Source organism: Gambusia affinis, linkage group LG08 (genome assembly GCF_019740435.1).
Source record: "Gambusia affinis linkage group LG08, SWU_Gaff_1.0, whole genome shotgun sequence".
In the NCBI taxonomy this organism is placed as follows: Eukaryota; Metazoa; Chordata; class Actinopteri; order Cyprinodontiformes; family Poeciliidae; genus Gambusia; species Gambusia affinis.
In genome coordinates, this window is record NC_057875.1 from 21468188 (window position 1) to 21490767 (window position 22580).

The 22580-nt window shown below is 39.3% G+C and overlaps 3 protein-coding genes across 5 annotated transcripts; 2 read left to right on the top strand and 1 right to left on the bottom strand.

Annotated features, from left to right (window-relative positions):
• The first annotated feature begins 70 nt into the window (after window positions 1-70).
• dnajb9a (DnaJ heat shock protein family (Hsp40) member B9a) lies at window positions 71-3235 on the top strand. Of its 3 annotated transcripts, XM_044125105.1 has the most exons (4): window positions 73-363; window positions 654-884; window positions 1102-1543; window positions 2147-2530. In XM_044125105.1, the coding sequence occupies exons 2-3, from the start codon at window positions 668-670 to the stop codon at window positions 1521-1523; spliced, it is 639 nt and encodes a 212-aa protein (XP_043981040.1). In that variant the 5' UTR covers window positions 73-363; window positions 654-667; the 3' UTR covers window positions 1524-1543; window positions 2147-2530. The 3 variants fall into 3 exon arrangements, with proteins under 3 accessions (XP_043981039.1, XP_043981040.1, XP_043981038.1); XM_044125104.1 differs by having other exon boundaries at window positions 71-372; window positions 1102-3235; XM_044125103.1 differs by having other exon boundaries at window positions 75-363; window positions 1102-3235.
• Window positions 3236-3436: 201 nt separating this feature from the next.
• On the top strand, window positions 3437-17203 carry dnm1l (dynamin 1-like). Its single transcript, XM_044125101.1, has 18 exons — window positions 3437-3675; window positions 5844-5988; window positions 7319-7365; window positions 7836-7907; window positions 8010-8096; window positions 9352-9514; window positions 9664-9784; window positions 9903-10034; window positions 10953-11159; window positions 11254-11374; window positions 11479-11634; window positions 11732-11821; window positions 11902-11994; window positions 12099-12152; window positions 13558-13734; window positions 14366-14475; window positions 14581-14740; window positions 16764-17203. Exons 1-18 carry the CDS (start codon window positions 3574-3576, stop codon window positions 16818-16820), a joined length of 2094 nt encoding a protein of 697 aa, XP_043981036.1. The 5' UTR covers window positions 3437-3573; the 3' UTR covers window positions 16821-17203.
• A 124-nt stretch (window positions 17204-17327) lies between these two features.
• tnnt2d (troponin T2d, cardiac) lies at window positions 17328-22542 on the bottom strand. The gene is made up of 12 exons (XM_044125102.1): window positions 22401-22542; window positions 21767-21821; window positions 21616-21626; window positions 19904-19925; window positions 19752-19809; window positions 19539-19655; window positions 19358-19435; window positions 19140-19250; window positions 18182-18294; window positions 17965-18055; window positions 17807-17844; window positions 17328-17643 (listed from the first exon to the last, which is right to left on the bottom strand). Exons 2-12 carry the CDS (start codon window positions 21802-21804, stop codon window positions 17598-17600), a joined length of 723 nt encoding a protein of 240 aa, XP_043981037.1. The 5' UTR covers window positions 21805-21821; window positions 22401-22542; the 3' UTR covers window positions 17328-17597.
• Between the last annotated feature and the right edge of the window lie 38 nt (window positions 22543-22580).

Here is a 22580-nt window from a genome sequence, read left to right on the forward strand (position 1 = left end):
GTTACAGTATAAGGAATGTAGTTTTGATGATTATTCTCAGAAGATGTGCCTTTGCGTCCTCTACCCATGAAATGAACTACTTGTCATAAGAACAAGTAGTCCTCGTAGTGCACAATTTTTTAATAATTTTATTATACGCAAAGGTAATATTTTCAACAATTGAACTGGAAGTAATGATAGCAATGACCACTAGGAGTCGCAAAAAGATGTGAGGAATAGAAAACCAGCGAAGAAGAGAAGAAACTAACCGGGTTTTGAATGCTCTCCGTCTGTAGTGTTCATTAATACCATTACATCATCATTATGGTTTGGTTAGATATCTAAAGATTCTGTGAAAGAGGACGCCACTTGGCTTTCAGAAAGGTGAGTGAGGTGAGCCTAACCTGAAGGAGTCCGTGAGAACAGTAGCTAATGTTAGCAGGTTATGCTAGGAGAGTCTGTATTACATCACCAAGAGAAAATAATTTTGGGGTGTTTTTTTTCCCCACGTTGGTCCTATTTTTACTGGGACCAACTTTGAAAAATAAAGCTCTCAGTTTCTCATTAACCATAATAACTGCACCATCTACCTGTTTGCCTGGGTATCAGGTTCAAAATTATAAATATCTATTTTTGTTGTTATTATATGAGGTTTTTCTGTCTCTTGAATGCAGGGCACAGTGTAGCCATGGCAGCTGTACAGTCTGTCCTGATGTTTGCAGTCTGCGTCCTCGTGATAACAGAGCTGATTCTAGCCAAGAAGGACTACTATGATATACTGGGAGTGCCCAAAGGTGCATCAGAACGCCAGATAAAAAAGGCTTTCCACAGGCTTGCAATGAAATTTCACCCCGACAAGTACAAGAGTCCAGATGCTGAAGTAAGATTCAGAGAAATCGCTGAAGGTAAGCAGTTTGTGAAGCCAGACATATAAACAGATATATATATATATATATATATATATATATATATATATATATATATATATATATATATATATATATATATATATATAGAGAGAGAGAGAGAGAGATGTACTTTTTTTCATCTTGTTGATATAACAGAATCCTGTAATTGTAACCTTTGTTGCTTTCTCAACCTTTGTCACTTTGTTTGGTGCAGCTTATGAAGTTTTGTCCGATAAGAGCAGAAGAAGAGAGTATGATCAGTTTGCCGACGACATGTACACAGGGCAGACGCAAAGAGCAGGCGCCCACCAACCTTTCACCTTCAACTTTGATGACATGTTTAAGGACTTCAACATCTACAGCCAGAACAGACATTCTCGCCACAGGCGACATTTTGAAGAACACTCCAAACCCCAAAAAGAGTCCCACAGCAGACGCAGGAGACACTTTCAGGGCGGCTTCGGGGCAGGGATCCTCGACGACATGTTTGATGACATAGACAGAATGTTTACTGTCGATAGACACGCCAAACAGACTGGAGGCAGGTTTCACGGTACGACAAAGCAGCACTGCAGAACTGTAACCCAGCGCAGAGGAAACATGGTGACCACTTACACGGACTGCACCGCATCATAAAATGATTTAGGGACCTAAATTGCTTCGACAAGATTGGTAATGCGGTGTTGTCAGGATTATTCAGCAGAAAGTGGGTTGCAAGCTTACACTTACTTTAGAGTGAGTGTAAGCTTCAAATAAGCTATATTGTGAATGAATGTCATGAGTTTTGCTTGCTGTTTGTGTAAGTTGAAATTTTTCTTTATTTTTTATTTTTTCATGAAGCAAGCACCTGGGAGTTTTGACAAGAATTCATGTTGCATCATTCATTTTTAGTCTAGGGTCCACTTTGTCTTCCATTACACCTGAAGTTTTTCAAATGGAAAACAGGAATCACAATAACCTACTTTCTTCTACATGTTTGTTTTTTTTTTACTTTTGTTTCAGCATTTTTTTCCACATCCTCTTGAAACACTCCTACATTGTATGGTGCCAGTAATGTTTTTTTTAATGTTTTTATTGTAATGTTTATGGTCAACGTCTTTTTTGTTGTTGTTGTTTTGTTTTGTTTTTCAATGCACTTGGTGCAAAGGGATTTGAATATCTGTGAAACAGAAAACTCTAGTATCATAGATATGTTTGTGTGTCAGAGTTTACATCAAGTGGGGCAGTGGAACTGTAAAATAATTCCCCCTAAATATGAGTGCTCAATTCGTAGACAGCAGGACGTCCTGTCTCGGTTCTTCAAAACACTTCTTCCAAACGATTGCTTTTTTTCCTTTTAGCTTTAATCTTATTAGACAGATCCACAGAGAGCTTGTTTGAATGGAGAGAAAAGTTTTTGAAAACCTGGAAAGCATGTCCAACTGCTCCTTTTTTTTTTTTTTTTTTTTTTGAGTGACTTGAGTATGAGCTATATAACGTAACATCTATACTGACTAATAAAACTATTAGGGCCAAGTAAATTCTTATTGTCAATCCCAGCTTGTCCAGTGTTGATACATTTCTGTTTTTCTTATCTTGGTTTGTTACTGTAAAATATCTAACAGCACTTTAAATGTTGTAAATTAATTGTAAGAACAAAACTATTTATTGGTTTACAGTTAAGTTTTAATCACAGATGAGTGAGTAATTCAATTTAAAAACATTGGACAGTTTTTTTTTTAAAACATAAAATCAACAATCCTGACAGCAGGGATTATACTGTTACTGGCAATTGTCAGTCATCCACTGTGACTGTGAAAATAGTACAACAGAGACTCCACTTTCTGGGGAAACTAAAATCAATCACTTCCTACCAACGGGACATGTTAGACATGTTACAGCTGGGTCTTTCCTTGCCAGGATATGAAAACTCTTAAGCTGAAGACTCTTATCCAGTAGTCCAAAACACTTCTGTTCAGATTAGAGTAAATTTTGTATTTAATTTGAACATTAAGGTCCAAGAGTCTGGAAGAAGACAACAGACTCTTCCTCACAGTTGGTGAGGATTCTGGGAATCATGTCACCTGCTCACATTGGTCCATTGTGCTTTATCAAGTCCAAAATCAACTACCTAGTCACTTTATGTTTACCCCTGTTGACAAGCTTTACCGAGAAGCTGATTACAACTATTAGTTTGGTGATCATGATATGAACATTTTCCATAAGCCACAGTTATTACAGTTACACAGAAATTACAACTTCAAATCGGTTGTTCTCTGTGCATATTTCTCTTAAGCTTGTTGAATGGAATTTTTTAAAATGTTATATATTTTTTAATAACACTCTAGGAGTATGGTGTCCAGAGGTTTAGGTATAGGTAAATATTTTGGTGCATAGAGACCGTCGCTTGGTGAATGGGTGGGAATAGGAGATTACGGAGGGGTGATTTGCTTTTTGATTGGTGCGGTACATGTGACGAAATCAACGGTTGGAGTTGTAGTTTAGGCTTCTTCCCCTGAACGTTGAACGGTACTTCCTGAACTGCAACTCCCACAATGCAGCTCCGTCAAACTGTTTGCGCAGTTGGGGCCAAATCCAACAGTCGAAAGTAGCTTTAGCGAAGGGGGCTTTGAATGACTTTGTCCCCGTGTGGTTTCACGTGAAGAAAAGTTCTTTGGAGGACAGTTCGGTTCTGGTATCGGCGCTAATGGAGGCCCTTATACCAGTCATTAATAAGCTGCAAGATGTATTTAACACAGTCGGTGCGGATATCATTCAGCTGCCTCAGATTGTTGTTGTTGGAACCCAGGTGAGAAACGTCTCTGCGCTTAAAGGCTAGCAAGTTGTCCAACCTGCGTAAATTAATTGCTGTGGCTGTTTGGTGTTACATTTTCAGCTGTTTGGCTCCTATTTTTTTTCTTCCTTTCATCTTTAGCCGTACACCTTTATCAATAAACTAAATCACTTGACCGTACACTGTTGTTACATGTTTTATTTGAATAATTGCCGCTAGAGCTAGGTTAGCATTAGCTGCCTTTGCTTATTGTGAACTGTTATTGACAGTTGGCATGAACGTGTATTTACGTTACCAGTCATTAGCATTAAAACTGCTGTTCTTTTAGCGTTTCACTGCCGTACTAGTTTAGCCAGGTACAAGCTCTGTTTATTTTCATTCCCCGTTCGCATTAATGATACTTTTTGTTTCATTTGAGAGTTCAGGGTACGTCAAACAATAATAAGTGCATTTTAGAGTACCCTATTTATCAGCTAAGTAAGCTATTATAGTTTAAAATGTGGTAGTAGCTATCGTGTGTTAACATTAGAGCCTAATTGGTTTAAAGTGGCAGGTTTTGTCTTAGAGATTTATCTTCACTTGGTTGCTAATAGGATGTAATACCCTCACAGTTGGGCTTCTACGCTAGGTTGTCATGGAGAGAAGTCTAGGTGAAAGAGTTTGTAATGTTTGCTTGGCCTAATCAATGTTAAAGAACATTACCTGAACGGCCACTATCTCATTTGTTCCTCTTCTACAAAGTAAATAAGACAGGGTTTCCGTAAACTCAACATTTGTCACCGTTGTAATTTTAGTTCAGGACCTGGATTAATAATAATAAAAAAGTAACATCATAATAATAATAATAATAATAATTTACATTTCACTTCCATGCTACCGTGAAGTTAAAGGTGACTTTACCGACTCAAGTTGGTATTTTTCTGTCCTGATAATCGATATGTGGGCTTTTACAACCAGATTACCTGCCTTAAATCAGCAACTTTCTACAGTGTACAGGTACACTTCATAACAGTTATTTACAAACAAGTGTCTCAATGAAAATCCAGCAAAATTGTTTGAGTTTAATTGCTTAAATAAGCCAGATAGCTAGTTTTAGAAATACAATTATTTTTGGTGTTATTTGTAAGGAATCCTGAAGATATCAGGAAGGTACATCAGCGTAAAGATGCACCAATAAGGGCTTTTCCCAGCTAATTACGTTTTCGGTATTTCAGCCACACTGATTGAGATTCTGATTAGCTCCGAAGTTTATTAGGGCCGTAAAACGTAAAGGAGAACATCTGATAATTGTCCTTTGATAGTGGTTATAGCTTGGAATCCAAGAAAAAATTAACAAAATATCATTATCACTGGAGTTTTTTCTCTACTTAATGATGTTCATACTGATGTGATTTTATGCGGAGTTCTTAGTGGCGATGTAAAAAAATGGAACGTGTGAAAAATGTCAGATGTTTTTGTATTAGACGTTCTGATTAGAGCCAATAATCTAATCAGATAATAATGCGTCCATAACAATGGACCTGTGGCTCTGTCGCTGCTTGATGACTCCTGATGTCCCCAGAGAATAAGTGCAATTAGCTCATTTATTTTCCCCTCCCCAAAAAAATGTAAAAAAAAAAAAATGTTTTAAAAGATGATGGCAGAATCATCTTTCTACCATATATTTTAGATAAAATACACCTAAAATAAATTTAAGATATATTTTGAGGCATTTTATGGAAAATCTTTATGTATTTAAAACTTTTTAAGGCCTAAAAGTAAATAAACCAACAAGGAAAGAGATGCATTTCAACTTTGCTGGACTTTGTCATAAACCTAGTGAAGCATTTTAGAGCAACTCCACCCTTATGCTCACACTTATTGTCTACAGTGCTTTTCTTATGTGGTTACAGCTAAATGTCTTGAATCACTTACTAGTCCAACCCTCAAGTAATGACTCATTTAGGAATCTCTACAGGAATAATAGCTTCATTTTTAGCCCTAACTCCTCTGTGCAGTAGAAGTGTCCTGAAAGATGGAGTGAAATGCCACTGTAGGTGTAACCAGCAGCCACACGTGTTCTCTTTTATTATTTGCATGTTTGGATTGGTCTTTCCTGTCAAGAAAGGATTTGTGTGACCCATAAGTCACGTCTAGATGCTGCTGTTTACCAGTGTTTGTAATGTCGTTGCTGTCGTCCACAGAGCAGTGGGAAGAGCTCTGTTTTAGAGAGCCTCGTCGGCCGGGACATCCTACCGCGCGGAACCGGCATCGTGACGCGTCGGCCCCTCATCCTCCAGCTTGTGCACATCGACTCAGAGGATCGCAGGAAAACCAATGAAGAGAATGGTAACATAACCGTCACCTCTTCCTCCTTTTTTTTTTTTTTTTTTTAAACTTGACTGATTTCAATTAGTGATGTGCTACTTATTTAAATATATCTTGAGACCAGAATACTGGTATGCTTCTCTTTCTGTAGGTGGCTTTGATTTTAAATTTTTTTTTTATTTTTAACTGTCTGAAAGCAGCTACTTTTAGTCTTTAATGCTTTCCTGTTCCTCTGGGTTGCGCCTCAGAGTGATGCTGCGTTGCTTCACTATCCCCCATTTGCTGCAGAAAGATGCTGCAGAAAGCCTAACCTTTCTGTCTCTCTTTAACCACAGCCTCCAAGAAAAATGGCCGCCTTCACAAAGGTCTCCTTTTCTGTTTTCTAGATTACACCACCATCCCACTTGCTCAGCTGTTTGCCCTTTTTGCTTCACCCTCCCTCCTATTTTTGTAGCTGTTTAAAGTAATACGTTTATTGCAAATAATTCTGCCTTTTAATTTCATTAAAATACATCTATTCCCCATGTTTTGGGACATGATATGCTCTCCATCAAGGCTCCCACTAGAATCGTTTGGAAGTAAAACAACCCACAGCATTACAGATCCTCATCCATACTTAACTGTCTGCTGTCAGACCAACCTCGAGTGTTTGTTACTTAAAAGCTCAAACTTATTCTCATTTGACCAAAGTGTATGTCACATTAGTTCAATAAACTCCATTTGTTTACATTTTTTTGTTTGTTTGTTTTGCCTTTACTCCTACACAGCTATTATGTCTAATGGTTGCTATGGAAGTTGGTGATTCCAAGATGAGTCTAATGAGGAGTTTTCTTTGTGTTCCTTACCATTCTGCCCTCTGAGCATGTTGGCAAGATAAATTTGGATCTTTTCCCATCATAAGGGCGAGTAACGAAACAGCGAGCATCATATTTATGGTCCAGAATTGTATGAATTAATACATAATACATTTTTCAACTTAAAAAAAAGTATAAATTAGAAACTGCTTCAGTTACAATTCTAATAAAAAGAATTGTTAGAGGTGCCAATAGATGTAAGTAGCTCTATGTGTTCTGCTTCTGTGTCTCGTCTACCTGTTTCATTTCTTTCTTTTTTCCTCCCTTTGACAGCAATTTTTGAATTTATTTTTTAGCCATCATTGTGTAAACACGTCCAAGGTTTTTTTTGTTGTTGTTGTTGTAAGCTTCGCAGCTGTCCATGTTTAGTTTTAGTTTTTCCATTCCGCCTTTGCTGTGCTAAAAATCCTCCCAGAGGACACTCACAAGGGGACTGTTGCCATAGCGGCAGCCATGTTTTCATGACCATATCCGATCTTATCTTTGTGTTTCTTCAGGCATCGAGGGAGAGGAATGGGGTAAATTCTTGCACACCAAAAACAAGGTAGAATTCACCAACGTTTCTCCTTGCATTCCTTTCCTCTTTATTGAAGTTTCTGTTAGTAGTTTGCTGTCTAAATGTCTGAATATTATATTATTGCATCTGAATATAGTCCCTGTCTTCTATTAATACCATACTACTTAATGATTAGTACATCAGGCTATTTGTGGCACTTCTACAAGTGTAACACAAGATCTATAACCTGTAATAAGAGTCGTTGGTCTCCTCTTAACTGCTAAAAATACTTTTGGCTGGACAGTAAATGTCCTTCATGGTTAAGTTCCATGAAAGGTGGTTCTTGTACTCGCAGCCTAATAATAAAGCTAATAATAAAGAATATTCAAAATATTCTTTTTTGAATATTGTGTTTTCATTTTTTGCTCCTTTCCTTCGTCTTTGTTTAAAAATTCTACTTGAATGGATGCCCTCTGTTCCTGCTGTCCTTTCATCCTGTGGTTAACATTCACTTTCAGATCTACCCAGACTTTGAGGAGATGAGGAAAGAGATTGAAGCAGAGACGGAAAGAATTACGGGTAATAACAAGGTAGGCTTAGAAAGGAATAATAATAATAACTTTTTTTTAAAAAAAGTCACATCGCTTGAACATTTTTATTGAAAATGATTAATCTTGGCATTTTTGTTTCAGGGTATTAGTGATGAACCCATTCACCTGAAAATCTTCTCTCCACATGTTGTGAACCTCACACTAGTGGACCTTCCTGGCATCACAAAAGTAAGATACGTTTAGGTCTCGCTTTGAAAATCTCCAGCATAAGATGTGTAAATTTTTTTTTTAATGTAGTGTATGGAAATTGTGAAATTCCTTTAGTTGCCTTTTAAATTGGGCAATTTAGTCTTATTTTTCCAAAAACAAATTTTGGAATTTGGGTGCAGAAATGATTGTAGAAAAGGTTTCATGTACGATTAATGAAATCTAGTGCGCAGGTTCCCCTCTCAGAGTATCTACAATTACACATTAAAATATCTGGTTGATGGACACCATGGTCATTTACAAGCCGTTCCCCTTTTTAGTCAAAGTTTAATTAGCTGTACCCACCAAATTTCTGACGAGGAAGAATGAAAGATGCATGCTAAATTGAATGCATCACAATCAATGCGTCTCCCATAATGCATTGGAGTCGCCGAGAAAATGCACAGCAAAAGTTCTAAGGTTGGTATTGATTCCTGAACGGCTGCATCGAGGAAAATGTACATTTTGCAACAACCATGTACCTCAGAAAGCTCTCACAGATTTTTCAAAAGCATTTTCTCTTCTGGTTACTAAAAGTTTTCTCTTTTTATGTGTTCATTATCCTATGTCTTGTCAAATAAAACATTCCAAAGACGTTCTGTTTATTATGCACTTTTACATTTTTAGAAGAAAATCCCCAACTCCTACAAATGGATAAATTCATAATAGATATTTGCAACTTCAATTAAAAGACCAATTTTAAAAGTGATCCCTATGTTTAATACATTTCTATTGCATTTTACAACGTCTTGGTTAAGGCTTCCAACAATATTTAGTTTACTGCAGCAACACAGCTTTTCATCACCTGTTGATTATTTTTCAGCATCAGTTTTATTTAAGTCTTACGACTGTGCAATTATACAAATTTGTTGCTCAATTTAGAGTTTTTCCTTACAAATTTTCTCTATAAATACAGCAAACATGTAATCTTTTTTCATCTATTATTCTCCTGTATTCTGCTTTGCATATATGCTTCCATTTGAAATTTTTTCCACTTAAAGGCACAGACAACAATAGAAAACATAGCTTGCAAGCCTGCAAATCTAGGATTTATTGAACATACTTAGTCAAAATAAAAGAAAATTAATAACATTTTAAGGTTGGTCTTTTTCAAAAAAAAAAAAAAAGATCCAATACAAATAAATCATTTATGAGCAATAGGAGCATGTTAGCTTAGGTCTAACTGGGTCATTTCACTGCCTTTTGGTTTCAAACCTTTATTTATTTCTTTATATAGTTACCAGTGGGGGACCAACCTAATGACATAGAGATCCAGATCAGGGAGCTGATTCTAAGATACATTTCCAACCCTAACTCCATAATCCTGGCTGTGACTGCTGCCAACACCGACATGGCGACGTCAGAGGCTCTAAAGGTGGCCCGAGAGGTCGACCCGGACGGTAAATTCCATCTTTGTTTTGTTTTTCTGTCCCATGTCTGTTTTGACGTCATGTTGTGTTTTTGGTTTTGGTTGTTTTTTTCCTCCGAGTCATGCGGGTCTGAATTCCCTGCTGTGTTTGAACTTCATGGTTGTGTCTTTTCTGTTCAGGAAGGAGGACCCTCGCTGTGGTGACCAAGCTGGATCTTATGGACGCTGGCACAGATGCCATGGATGTTCTGATGGGCAGAGTCATCCCTGTCAAACTGGGCATTATTGGAGTAGTTAACAGGTATTAGTGGAACATCTCGCGCTCATACACAGCTCTGTTCCCGGCAATAATGGCAGAAAACAGAGCTTAACTTAACAGCTCAACACATTCTGATCGCTGCTTTTGTGCTTTTCCCCAGGAGTCAGTTGGACATCAATCAAAAGAAATTAGTGGGGGATTCCATTCGCGATGAACATGCCTTCCTACAAAAGAAGTACCCGTCTCTCGCAAACAGAAATGGAACTAAATATCTGGCTAGAACGTTAAACAGGTATACCACTTAAAATCCAGTAATAGATTGCATACACACGCAATGGTTAACAGTGTTCTGTTCAATTGAGTGTTTTTAAAACATTTGAACTAATCTGGTTTATTATTGACCTAGATAACCAAACTGGTTAGAACGATCTAAGAAAGGTCAAATTAAACCTGTAAGGCCAGGGTTGTCAAACTCATTTTTGTTTTGGGCCAGATCAAGATTATGAATGCTCTTAAAGGGCCGCTTGTGCCAGAATGTATTGATAAAATATGCTCACAAACTATTAAAATATCAATGAATTCTTAAAATCAAATAATATTGAACATTTTTTTCAGTCCCTCCAGGATTTCATGAATGCTTTGTGATTTTTAATTTGAATGTTTGTGGTGCTAATTTGGAAATATTTGCGATATTTGCGCTTATCTATGTCGGTAAATGTGTCTTTTTATTACTCGCTGTATAGATCATGGGCTATAATCTGACGTTAATTAAGGCTGAGGCAGCTGTTTGGTCCAAGTAAGAACTTTTGAGAAAAATCTGCAATAAACTCTCAATTATCTATTAATGCGAAAAAGTGCGGGGACCTGTTGATTTTGCACAAATTTCCACAATAATTTTCAAGAAACTGGAGGGACTGATTGATATAATTGTGCAGCAGACAGAGAAACTACATTGATTTGGTTGATAAAAATCATATTTAAGCGCACTTAATGTTTTGTCTAGAACTTAGAGGGTCACATAAAACGCTATGGCCGCCTGGATTTGTAAATATTTGCGATACTTCCTGGAAATTGACACACATGCTTTATAAGGGATAAAATGGGATTAAATGTTTGTAATCTTTCAACTGCTTAACTTCTACATTTTAATTATGAGCAGTTAAATTGCAGCTTGCTGTACCGGCTGAACTCGCATGTTTTGTCATGGTAGGTTGCTGATGCATCACATCAGAGACTGCCTTCCCGAGCTGAAGACGAGGATCAACGTGCTGGCGGCGCAGTACCAGACTCTGCTGAACAGCTACGGCGAGCCCGTCGAGGACCAGAGCGCCACCTTGCTGCAGCTCATCACCAAGTTTGCCGCGGAGTACTGCAACACCATAGAGGGCACGGCCAAGTACATCGAGACAGCCGAGCTGTGAGTTGCGTTTCTAAGCCTGGGAAATTCGCAAGTGGACTCTTAAATTTTAAACAAATCTTTATAGTTTAAAAAAATATTTTTTTTTTTTCAGATGTGGCGGCGCAAGAATCTGTTATATTTTCCACGAGACGTTCGGTCGCACTTTGGAGTCTGTGGATCCACTGGGCGGCCTGAGCACCATCGACGTGCTGACGGCGATCAGGAATGCAACGGTGGGAGGGTCGGGGGGGCGGGGGGCTTGCTGCATTTTTCTGTCATGATCTTCGTCCCAAGCAGGGTCTTCAGGACGGGTCACGGTTTGAATCTCTCTTGACAGGGGCCGAGGCCCGCTTTGTTCGTGCCCGAGATTTCGTTTGAGCTGCTGGTGAAGCGGCAGATCAAACGCCTGGAGGAGCCCAGTCTGCGTTGTGTTGAGCTGGTTCACGAGGAGATGCAGAGGATCATCCAGCACTGCAGCAATTACAGCACACAGGCAAGAAATTCCCTCTGAAACACTCAAAGGCATGCTGGGAAAGCGCAAACAATGAAACGTGCGCGCTAACCTTCCTGACTTCCTTTCCTCTTTGCAGGAATTACTAAGATTCCCAAAACTCCACGATGCCGTCGTGGAGGTGGTCACGTCCCTCCTCAGAAGGAGGCTTCCCGTCACTAATGACATGGTCAGAGTCGTATCGATCACCGGTGAGCATTCTGTTGGAATTTTAACTCTGATCAGTTTTATTTTCTAATTTCTCTTCAGGTTCATAACCTGGTTGCCATTGAGCTATCCTACATCAACACCAAACACCCCGACTTTGCAGATGCCATTGGCCTCATGAACAATAATCTAGATGTAAGAAAATTAGATTCCAATTATTTTTTTTGTCTGTAGGATTCTTTAATGGTGGTGGCAGCACTTCTAGAGCAATTCTTCTAATATAATTTCACTTTTTTTAGGAGCAGAGACGCAGCAGAATGAGAGACTTGCCTCCCTCCGTTCCCAGAGATAAGGTACACTCTGCCTGCGAACGTTTTCTTAAAAGCTCGATAGGATTTGTCATTCATGCAGTTAATGTTCTTTATTTTGCCAATTTCAAAATTCCTTCTCTGTCTGATACCTGTAGCTCCTGCTCGTTGTAGCTTTAGCCTGTTTTCTATTCGCTCTGTTCTTCCTCTGGTTTGCTTTTAGTTCTTTAAAAGCCCCGTTGGGCAGTTTGTGTCCCCCTCCGAGCCTCTTGCCCTGGAAGGAGAGGCCGCGAAGGTGTGTCACTCTCTGTTGCTGCGTACTTTGCATGTGTTCTCCAATAAACTGAAAACGCTGCTTTTATTTGCTTTCAAGCTCATGCAGCCATTTTTAAGATTTCTTAGTGAATTCGGGTGTTGACAAATGCGGCTGACTCCTCCATGCCAGCAGCTCTAACTGTAGCTCCCCCTTTACATTTATAGTGACTTGTATAAATATTCTCACCCCCACAACCTTTCACACTTGGTCATAATAAGACTTTAGTGTCCTTATTAGAACAATTTGTGATATTTCTGCTCAGAATAGTTACGTGGTTTGCAAACTAAAGAGCCGAAATGTGCGGCATGCATTTGTTTATTCTTTCAGTCCCATCTACTCTGCTGTGCATTAATCAAATCCATTGAAACGAATCACAGAAGCCAATGAAATGGAAAATAAAGTTGTGGAAAACTTTAATGCAGCATTATACATATATATATATATATATATATATATATATATATATATATATATATATATATATATATATATATATATATATATATATATAAACTGAACATCTTGTGGAGTTTTAAAAGCACAGGAGGTTCATCTGCCAGCAAAAAAAATCACCCTACATATACAGCCAGAGAAACTGGCTGTAGATATTATTTTTCAATTTATTAATAAAAAACACATTAATTTGTATTGTTTTACAGTGTAAAAGTCAAATACAAAATTTCAAAGTTCTAGCCTGCTAAGATGCTAATAGGTTTGTGAATACGTTAGCGGGTCACTTTAAATGTTAAATTTGTCCGCAGGGATCATGCTGCTGCAATCACAGCAAAACATTTCATCCTTAACTTTCCTCTTGAATCTATTCTGAACTGACACGTGACCAATAATGTGAACATGAACAATCATCAATCTAACCAAAGGACATTTTTGAAATAGTGAGGGCTTTACTATTGCATTTATTTTTTTCAGCCTGTTTTTTTTTTTTTCCTTTTTTTTGTGCCTCTTGAAAGTAGATATCTTGAACTTTTTTTTGTTGTCAGCAGAACTTTCGGCATGCTGAAAGCTGACCTGGTTTGATTTTGATGGGTTGTGTATTTTACCCTCCCCCCCCGTCCATCTTCCTCATGCTGTTGAGCCGTCGTCGATTGTTTCTTCTCTCATGTCTTCTCGACGTAGGCAGCAGCCGCCAACCTTCAGAGCGGTTCTGTTAGTGAGCAGGGAGATGGAGGCACAGGCAACTGGAGAGGCATGTTCAAGAAAGGAGAGGAGGGTCTATCGGCTGACAGGACGACACCCCAACCTCTATCCGCCGTCAGCCCGCAGAGGGGCCACGCCGTCAACCTGCTGGATGTGGTAGGTGCTCTGGACTGGTGTCACTGATCAGATTTTCAAAGTTTTTTGGGGTTTTTTCCCTAGCAATGAAATATGGCTGCAGATGTTAATATGTATTCTGAAGTAACTACAGATTGGCTAAATCCGCTGTAATAAATGTTGGGTTTTTATTATAAAGAAAATTTTTTTATGGAATCCAAAAATATATGCAACTTGTGCGGAATTACAGGTAACTTTGGGATCTGTGAGCAAATAAAATTAAGCCCGTATGTATTTGTTGTTGCATGCTGCTGACACTAGTGGGCAGTCTCCTTACTTTGTGCCCACTTAATAAAGAACAAAGAGACATTGTTCTACTTTTCTACAAAGTGTTTGGAGACCAAAATAGAATATTGACTTGAATTGTAAACCGAGAGATAAAATAACTGGACGGCAGACAAGTTTGTTATTTTGACAAAGATTTGTTCCGTTACCCCACATGAGCAACAAAGTTTTAATTTTGATATGTATATTGTGATTGTTTCTCTTTGATTTCTGACGCTGAAATGTGAAAAAGACAATGGGCTGTGTGTTTTTTGTTTACTTCTTGTATAAATGCTTTTGAATACGTGTCAGAGGATCAAGAAGCTAATTTTCATCCCTTTGTCACCAGCCTGTACCAGTGTCCAGAAAGCTGTCTGCTCGGGAGCAGAGAGACTGCGAGGTCATCGAGAGACTCATCAAGTCGTACTTCCTTATTGTTCGGAAAAATATCCAAGACAGGTACACAGACTGTTTTTATTTTATTTATATGCTAACCATAGTGAAGAAGTGGTAAAAATTGCAATATCTACTTACCTCCTGACCTAAATCATTGTTTGAACTCAGCGTGCCAAAGGCTGTGATGCACTTCCTGGTGAACCATGTGAAGGACAGCCTGCAGAGCGAGCTGGTGGGTCAGTTATACAAGACCACTCTGCTGAATGACCTGCTGACAGAGTCTGAGGACATGGCTCAGAGACGCAACGAGGCCGCCGACATGCTAAAGGTGACGCATTCTTTACACAGTGGTTTCAGCACAACAATGTACTGACCTCCACTGTTAGACCTCAAGCATTTGAGCTCATAAGTGAAGCTTCCAGTCAGTGAAGATTTTGATGTTTTCTCAACTGCTGGTTGCTGCACTTGGTTTCATGGAGTCAAACGTCAATACAGGTGCTTTAAGAAAAGCTGAGCGCTTCATACTTCTCTCTGCCAACGAGCTTTAGGGAGATGTTGATTGAAGCCACAGGCTCCATGCAGCCACGTTGCACCACGATGATGCAGTTATTCCTGAAAGTTCATCCCTTGCACTTCATGTTTATGTAGATACATATTTCTGAGACAGAATTTTCAGTAGCTGTATATGGGGCAGGTCAATAAATCAATAACAATATATATGCTGTGATAAGACACGTGATCAATACTAGTAAAAATGGTAGAGTATTCAACAATGTCACTGAACTTCGATCCAGAGCCGCACAGCATGGACCTTACCAGAGGGGCCGCTTTTCATTGGCTGATGCTCATTCTACGTGGTCACGTGGGTGGTAGTCTCACAAACACGAGCTTTTCGTTAGCTAAGTACCGCATAATAGCAGTTCTGATACAACTTCTACACCTTGAAGCCTGTCTGCTACACAGTCTAACGTTAGCTAAACAGATCAATATGCAACGTGTACTGTATCTGACACACACTAAAGATTTTATTTTAGCAGAAAACGCTTTGGACTAAACTGTTACTCGTGTTAGCCACTCTAGCACAAAGTACAGCTGGTCAATCAACCATCGCTGTGTTCAGGGAAGCGCTGATTAATAATCCAGAAATAAATATCAAGCCTGGAAACTTGATATCGTAACGGAGTGAATGTTATGTTTTTAACGTAATCTTTTTTGCTCGTCTTGGGCGCAGGCGCGGTTGATACGGTAACAAGTGTGCTTAAACTACAAAGAGAGACAGACTAAAAAGGTACGAATGGTTTTGAGTTGATCACCTGTTCGGGTTATTTTACCTTTGTTTACATTTGCTGTGGCTCATTACAGCCGCCGTTGGACCAATTACCCTGTTTGTTTGTGATTATACATCATTCATAACAAACATCAAAAAGAACAAATAGATTTCATAAAATTTTAACAAACAAATGGCTTCTTTACCGTAACGGAGCTCTTTGGTTCCTCTTATCAGTCTGTAGCTTCTCATATTGAGGTCATCAAACCAAATTTCAGATCTACCATAACTGACCGACTGACACCTGCTAACCTCAGGTTTGCAACCAGCTTGTGACTGAAAAACCAGTAACCTCCTCCCAGATGATGACATGAACTTGGTATTTCTTCTGTCCATTTTAGTAGCCTATATATTGTGAAAATCCGGTAGAAATAATGCACTAATGGAGTCATGTTTACATAGAAACAATGCGCTACGAGGCTTTGCTTGTGAGACTTGCGGTCACGTGGGTCGGTTGTGGGCGGAGCTTGGTAAGGTCCATTCTGGGGGTTGTTGGCAGAGGAAAGGCTTGAGATACTCAACCTCTCATGGCTAGCTAAGGAAGGTTGGTGGCACCAGCTCACTCACTCGCTCTTTGGTTACCTAGCAACAACCTGTTGAGCAACTAGTGTAAGAGTGTTTCAAAGTTCCTCCATCATGGCTCATGACTGCTTAAAAATGTTAAAAACAACAACGGCGTGGAGTGAGAACCGTAGATAAATCAGGAAAGGTCCTGCCACCAACTTGACATTCCAGATATTTAAATAAAAAATAAATGTAATCAATAATTATCAGCATCGACTGAGATGAAACACTTAGGCAATATGTTTTTCAGTCACATCGTCCAGCCCTAACTGTGTACCATAATCTTTCAAATTAATGAATTTATTGCTGCATCACTTTTATAAATATAAAATTGTTTTCATCATTATACTTTGATTTTAGACTTGCATATATTTATGTAAAAATGCTATGTTTCATGCACCGACGTGTGCGCGACATTAGGGATGTCTAATGCTCCTCTGTTTTTCCCCTGTGTGTCCAGGCTTTGCAGAAAGCCAGCCAGGTGATTGCGGAGATCAGAGAAACCCACATGTGGTGAGCGTCGCCGCTCTTCATCAGGTACCGTTCACGGCTTCTGGGAGCGTCATCCTCACAGACCACCCGTCGCCAGCATCTCCTCCGACCGAATCACCATGCCCCTCGGAGACCACTTGAAAAAAATGCACTGACGTTGGAAGTGTTCCTCACCAGTATAAAGTTGGAATGCACAGAACAGCGAGGACTGTCTATAAGTAGGGGATGGTGTGTGGTAGCCCCTCTTGATCAGCATTACACGCATACTGTAGTCCCAGATTCTATTTTTCTTAATGTAATCATAAGCAGAAACATGAGAAGTTTCATGTCGCCACTGTGTGGAGTCTTGCTGGGAAACTTCTGCTCTTATTTTAGATTTAAATAAAAGCTATAAACGATTAAACCGTACTAAAAACGTCCACTCTTCATTAAAGGTTACCAGAATGTATTAGCTTAAAATGATCATGTAGATCTAATAACACTTTTGGTTCCTTGTTAATATTTGATTTTAAAGCCAGATAAGACACATTTGTTGTCATTCAGAGCTTTATTATTATTATTTATTACAGTGTTGTCTGATTATGTGAGAGAAATGCACATAGGGACAAATGGGCTATGAATGGTTTATAGAAATGAATCGGATTGGATGAAATGACCTATTGGATGAAATGACCTATTTATTGTTTTGATCTCACGATGGTTGATTTACTCTAAGACAACAGGACGATAAACGGGATTGGAAGTACTTGAGCAGGTCAGCTACTGCTGCGAAAGTCTTCCTCGTCTCCGTCTCGCAGCAGCTTTACCTCAGACGGCCGCTCATCTTCCCCTTACCGCGACCTTTGGCACTGAAACATGGAGAGAAAAACACTTCAGAACATCAGTGTGCGGGGTGTTAGAAGCACAAGGAGTGACTCTAATAATTAGTTTTGATCCAATCTGGTAATTCTTTCATGGTTTGAGAATTAAATATGGTTACGCTAATGCACTTCTTTTCTTTTTAAGACTTGCCTCTGGTGGTCTTGAACTCGGCAGAGAAGCTGGTTAATCTGCAAGGAAACAGACCTTAAGTATCTAGTGGCTCGCAGAAAATCACAGACGCTAGCATGACATTTGACATGTAAGCAAAAAGCACACGGACGAAGCTTGTTTTGCTTTGCCAGACTTACATCATATTTCTGTCTTCTAAGTTTTTCGCTGAGATCAAACTTCTCATCCTCCAGGCCCCTCAGCGCATCCCACAGCTCCTTGGCCTTCTCCCTAAATACGTTTGTTGTAATTTCTCATTAAAGTTGACATCTAACAGGAACATTTTCATGTGTATTAAAACCAGACCCAATATTCTGGGACTAATTGAGCAAAAGAACAAGCCAAGCTGAGTCGTACTTGAGTTTGTCCTCACTGAGGTGATCAACAGTCAGCGGCTTCCTGCGTTCAGCGAGGATCTTCTTCTTCTTCTCCCTCTCAGTTTGCTTCTTGCCGCCTCTCCTGGTGTCACTCTGTTTATCAGATGAAAAGTAAACTATTAACCAGATGGACTTCCTTCTCACAATGAACCAGGAAATGGAGAGGGAAAAAAGATCCAAATATTAGAATAATAATGGCAGGGGTTTAGTTTGAGTAACATTGTTTTCTACGTAAAATACTTCATTCACTTAGCAAATTTCATTCTTTCATTGCTCGACCCCGCTGTTCGCTCTGAACCGACCACCAGGCAGCAGCTCCGGGAGGAGAAAAGACTACCGTACTCCAGGCATCGCGCCAGTCATTTTAAGGATGCCTTTTGGTCCCCCGAAAAACGACAAGGACCCGAACATTATCATGAATCAATAAAATCCTCCCTGGCCGAAGTTGAAAACTGGACGTTATGCTGCTAACAGTTAGCTTTCGTCAACAACTCGCGCATAAGTGAGAGAGCTCTGTGCAGCGCAAGTAATAACCCGGTGCGCTAAATAATAAAATAGAATTTAAGGAAGCTTCGAGGCAGATCGATTTTCCTCGAGGAATTTTAATAATCGAGGTACCCGAATCACTCGAGGAATCGTTTCAGCCCTATTTTAAACCATAGCATTTTCAGCCCTTTATACCTGAAAATATAGTCAGCTATTGCTTCGTGGGATTATGGGTGTTTAAATTGATGGAAATTACTTCATAAAATTGAATAAAACAAGTTATGTAAGGAAGAAACTCATTTATTTTGTATGTATATCTAGCAGTTTTTAACTCGTCTCCTTACTTCAATATTAGATCTTACGATTGCCATTAAAAAAACCAAAAAACTTCTACTTTCCTATTTTCATCCAAAATTGAAAACGCTTTAGCAAATTAAAATCCAAATGAAGACCTTTTGACCAGCGCCGTACTGTTGGCTCATGTTCGAGAGCGCCTTCTTCTTCTTGGCATCCTCATCCTGCTTTTTACGCTGGTCCTCCTGCTCCTTGCGCTCCTTCTCCTCCTGCAGGGGCGATTTAAAGAAACAAACAAACAAAAAACCTCTCTTCGTGCTCCCTGGTATTATCAGAGAGCAGTGAAGAAGTGAGTATTTCTGCAGAGAAACCGCACAGCAAGTCTGGCCTGCCTCTCCTTCTCCCTCTCTGCCCTGATCCTCTGCTGCTCGGCTCTCTCGGCTCGACGATTTTCCTACAACATGTTTGTACACAGAAGTTAGAGATTATTATTATTATTATTATTATTATAGAGTCTTGTCAAATCAACCTCACTCCTCTGAAGCAGAAATGCTCACAATTCTATTGACCAGGGCGATGAGCTCCTCTTCCTCCTTCTTCCTCTGGACGAAGTGGGCTTCAATCAGAGCCTGCAGCTCAGCCAGGTCTTTGTCTTGCCGCTTCCTGTAGATGTCCTGGCATCACAAGAGGAATCAAAGGGCCATCCTTTATGACAAGGTCTAATGGGATCCAAGTGGATGTAGTACTATAAGAAAAGGAGACGAACTTACATCAAAGTCCACTTTTTCCCCATCGGGCATCTTTGGGGCGGTAATATTTGTCATGAACCTGCAGAAGGTAGAGATGCGTCGTTACGACATAATATGAATCCTGATGGCAGCGGAAGGCTGACTGCTGCAATGAAGAGAAACTGAAGACTCACTTGGGTTTGGGCTTGGACTCATCTAAAGAAAGGAAAACAGTCCAGTCATTAAAGGAAGTGGTTTGTTTTTCCCACCACCAGACAAATATGAAATCATAGAGGTCAGTGTGAGGGAGTCAGTCACTGAAAACACTTTAGCATATAACCACGCCCCTTATTTATTTGATTTAATTATTTTTAGGTTTTGTCGCATTCAAACTGCAAACGGCATGTTTTCAGAAAACCGACGGGATTCGCATGTCTGGATCACCAGTACTTGTGATCTCCACAAATCCGTTTCTAATGGCGAAGCGGCGAGAAGAGAGAGACATTGCAGCCGTAAGAGGTGGCAGCATCATGCTGCGGGGAAGCTTGTCTTCAGAGGGGAAGACGGACAGAGGACAGGACAGTCAAAGAAGAAAGCTTGTTAAAAGCTTTTTTAAAAAAAAACTAAGACTATAGGCAGAGGTTCACCTCACAATAAGACGATAGCGCTTAACGTACGGCTAGAACTACTACACAATGGCTTAGTTCAAGGCATCGTGTGTTAGAACGGTCCAGTCAAAGTCCAGACTTAAATTCCATTGAGAATCTGTGGCAAGGCCTGAACTTAGCTCAGATTCATGGTGACAGGAAATTTCTAACCCAGGAGAGTGACTCAAAAATGTTTCTTTAAGAAGTTATTTCCTTTCATTTCACAGCAATGAGCTACTCGGAGTTGACCTGCCGGGGAAAATCCCAATAGAACACACTGGTGTTTGTGCTTGTAATGGGAAAAGAAGCATAAAAAAACCCCTCAAAGTCGAGTGTGAATACTTTTGAAAAGGCACAGCTGGAGGAAGAAAGTACGTGACCCGTTTATTAAACATGTTTTTATTGTCATTACTCTGTTCTAACGTATTTCCGGATACTTGGCTCATGGGTGTAGACTGGTGTAAGAACACACGGTTCTAAAACATTCAGCTTTCTTTAGAGACGGCGTCCAGATGAGCCGTAAAGATTTCCAGCACACTGACCTCAACAGTGTATAAATCAAAACTCAGATAAAGTAACCGTCTCATTCATGTCTAACAAATAATAGCCTTGAAACTTTATACGTTTTCGTCTGACCCGTACACGACTAGTAACTTTCTCTTTCTGTCTGGATATCAGCTTTATTCATTTATTAAATAATAATAATAATAAAAAAACAAGCTACTAATACCTGTCGGAATTACATTCTAGCCCATTTAAGCTGTGCAAACATTAATTTGCACATTAATAAAAGATAAATCCAGAGTTTAAAGCTCTGATAGGTGAGATTCCTATGGGCCTGACAATCAAATCACAGAATAGACCCTATAAAATGTACAGTAAAGATATTCATACCCATCCCAAAACGGGGAAGAAAAGCACCCCGTATAACCCATATACATTTATTTTCAGCCGTAGTCTGGCCCTCTTTCCAACAGCTGCAACAGCTGAGGTTATAATGAAGGTTGATCTTCAATCGGGAACATTTCAAAAATCCACCAAGGCATTGCTAACAAAGACGGCAATTCTTGAATGGTCTCGGTTTGAGACCATTACAAGTGTCCTAATAGCAAAAAAAGAAAAAAAACTGGAACTGGTCAATGTACAATGTATCAACTGCGAGACAAATATTGGTGTATAATTATTCATATGTTGGACATTTTGATCTTTGTGCGACGTAAATAAAATAGGTTAGGCATGTGGAGTCTCAGTTTTCTTACCTTCTCCCTCTCTTCAGCAAGACAGAAACACAGACACAAAAAAAATAGAAAATAAACAAGACACCTTAATTAAAAATTATTTACATTTGCAAAAAAACCAAATATTTTCTTTATGACAGTTGTTTTGCAAACAATAAAAGTTGTTACGTACAGAGCTTCGTCGGCCGCTACTTCCTCTGTGTCTGACATTTGGTTCTGGTTGAGCTCTGCAAAATGGACCCACACCCCCAACAGACTATAGTTACACCGGCAAATATTTCTGATCATTAAACAACGCAACAGACCTGGCAGCGGCGCAGAGAACTGAGTGTTATTGTTTTTATTGCAATAAACATCAGACTAGTGTTGAAATAAATGAACCACAGAGTTCAGTTACAGAAATATGTCCTAAAATGATAAATGACAACAACAAAAAAACAAAAGCGGGTTAAGAAAACGATGGCAATCTACAGATAGGATGTGTTTTTAGGGAAATGCAAAACTATTTCCTGATCAATACACATGCTTTTCATGCAAACTCTAAAAAATATGCCAGGCAATACTCATATTCTATTAATTTGGATTTTATTCAGATCTTTTTTTTTTCTAAGTGAAAAAATTAATACAAGTGTAAGACAAATCAGCAGGCAGTGTACGAATGAGCACGTTTCACACTGAGAATCACTATTAAGGAAAACAAACTATAGGTTTAAATTCATTTTAGAAGCAGTAAAAATAACTGAATTCTTAAATTGGACTTTTTTTCTTTTTTGAATGTTCATATTTATCTTGCTAATCATTCTTACCTGTGACCCAGACAGAGGGAGGTCAGAGATGAGCAGCTTTCAGACTTCAACTCCTTTAGCTCCACCAGCAGGCTGAGCATCGAGGAGACATGGACCGACCCTTCCTGGTCACGTGACCGCAGCGCCCTATGGCTAACCAGTCTATTGTTAGGAAGCTGGACAGCAGGGCGGCTGTTTCAC

Bases quoted from the DNA above. Each gene is read 5' to 3' on its own strand.
- dnajb9a (XM_044125104.1), top strand. From the start codon at position 668: ATGGCAGCTGTACAGTCTGTCCTGATGTTTGCAGTCTGCGTCCTCGTG. The intron at 885-1,101 runs GTAAGCAGTTTG...TGTTTGGTGCAG, and splicing joins ATTCAGAGAAATCGCTGAAG to CTTATGAAGTTTTGTCCGAT.
- dnm1l (XM_044125101.1), top strand. From the start codon at position 3,574: ATGGAGGCCCTTATACCAGTCATTAATAAGCTGCAAGATGTATTTAAC. The intron at 8,097-9,351 runs GTAAGATACGTT...TTCTTTATATAG, and splicing joins ACCTTCCTGGCATCACAAAA to TTACCAGTGGGGGACCAACC. The intron at 11,822-11,901 runs GTCAGAGTCGTA...ATTTCTCTTCAG, and splicing joins TTCCCGTCACTAATGACATG to GTTCATAACCTGGTTGCCAT.
- tnnt2d (XM_044125102.1), bottom strand. From the start codon at position 21,804: ATGTCAGACACAGAGGAAGTAGCGGCCGACGAAGCTCT. The intron at 17,845-17,964 runs GTAAGTCTGGCA...GTTTCCTTGCAG, and splicing joins TTAGAAGACAGAAATATGAT to ATTAACCAGCTTCTCTGCCG. The intron at 17,644-17,806 runs GCAAGTCTTAAA...TCCATGTTTCAG, and splicing joins CGAGTTCAAGACCACCAGAG to TGCCAAAGGTCGCGGTAAGG.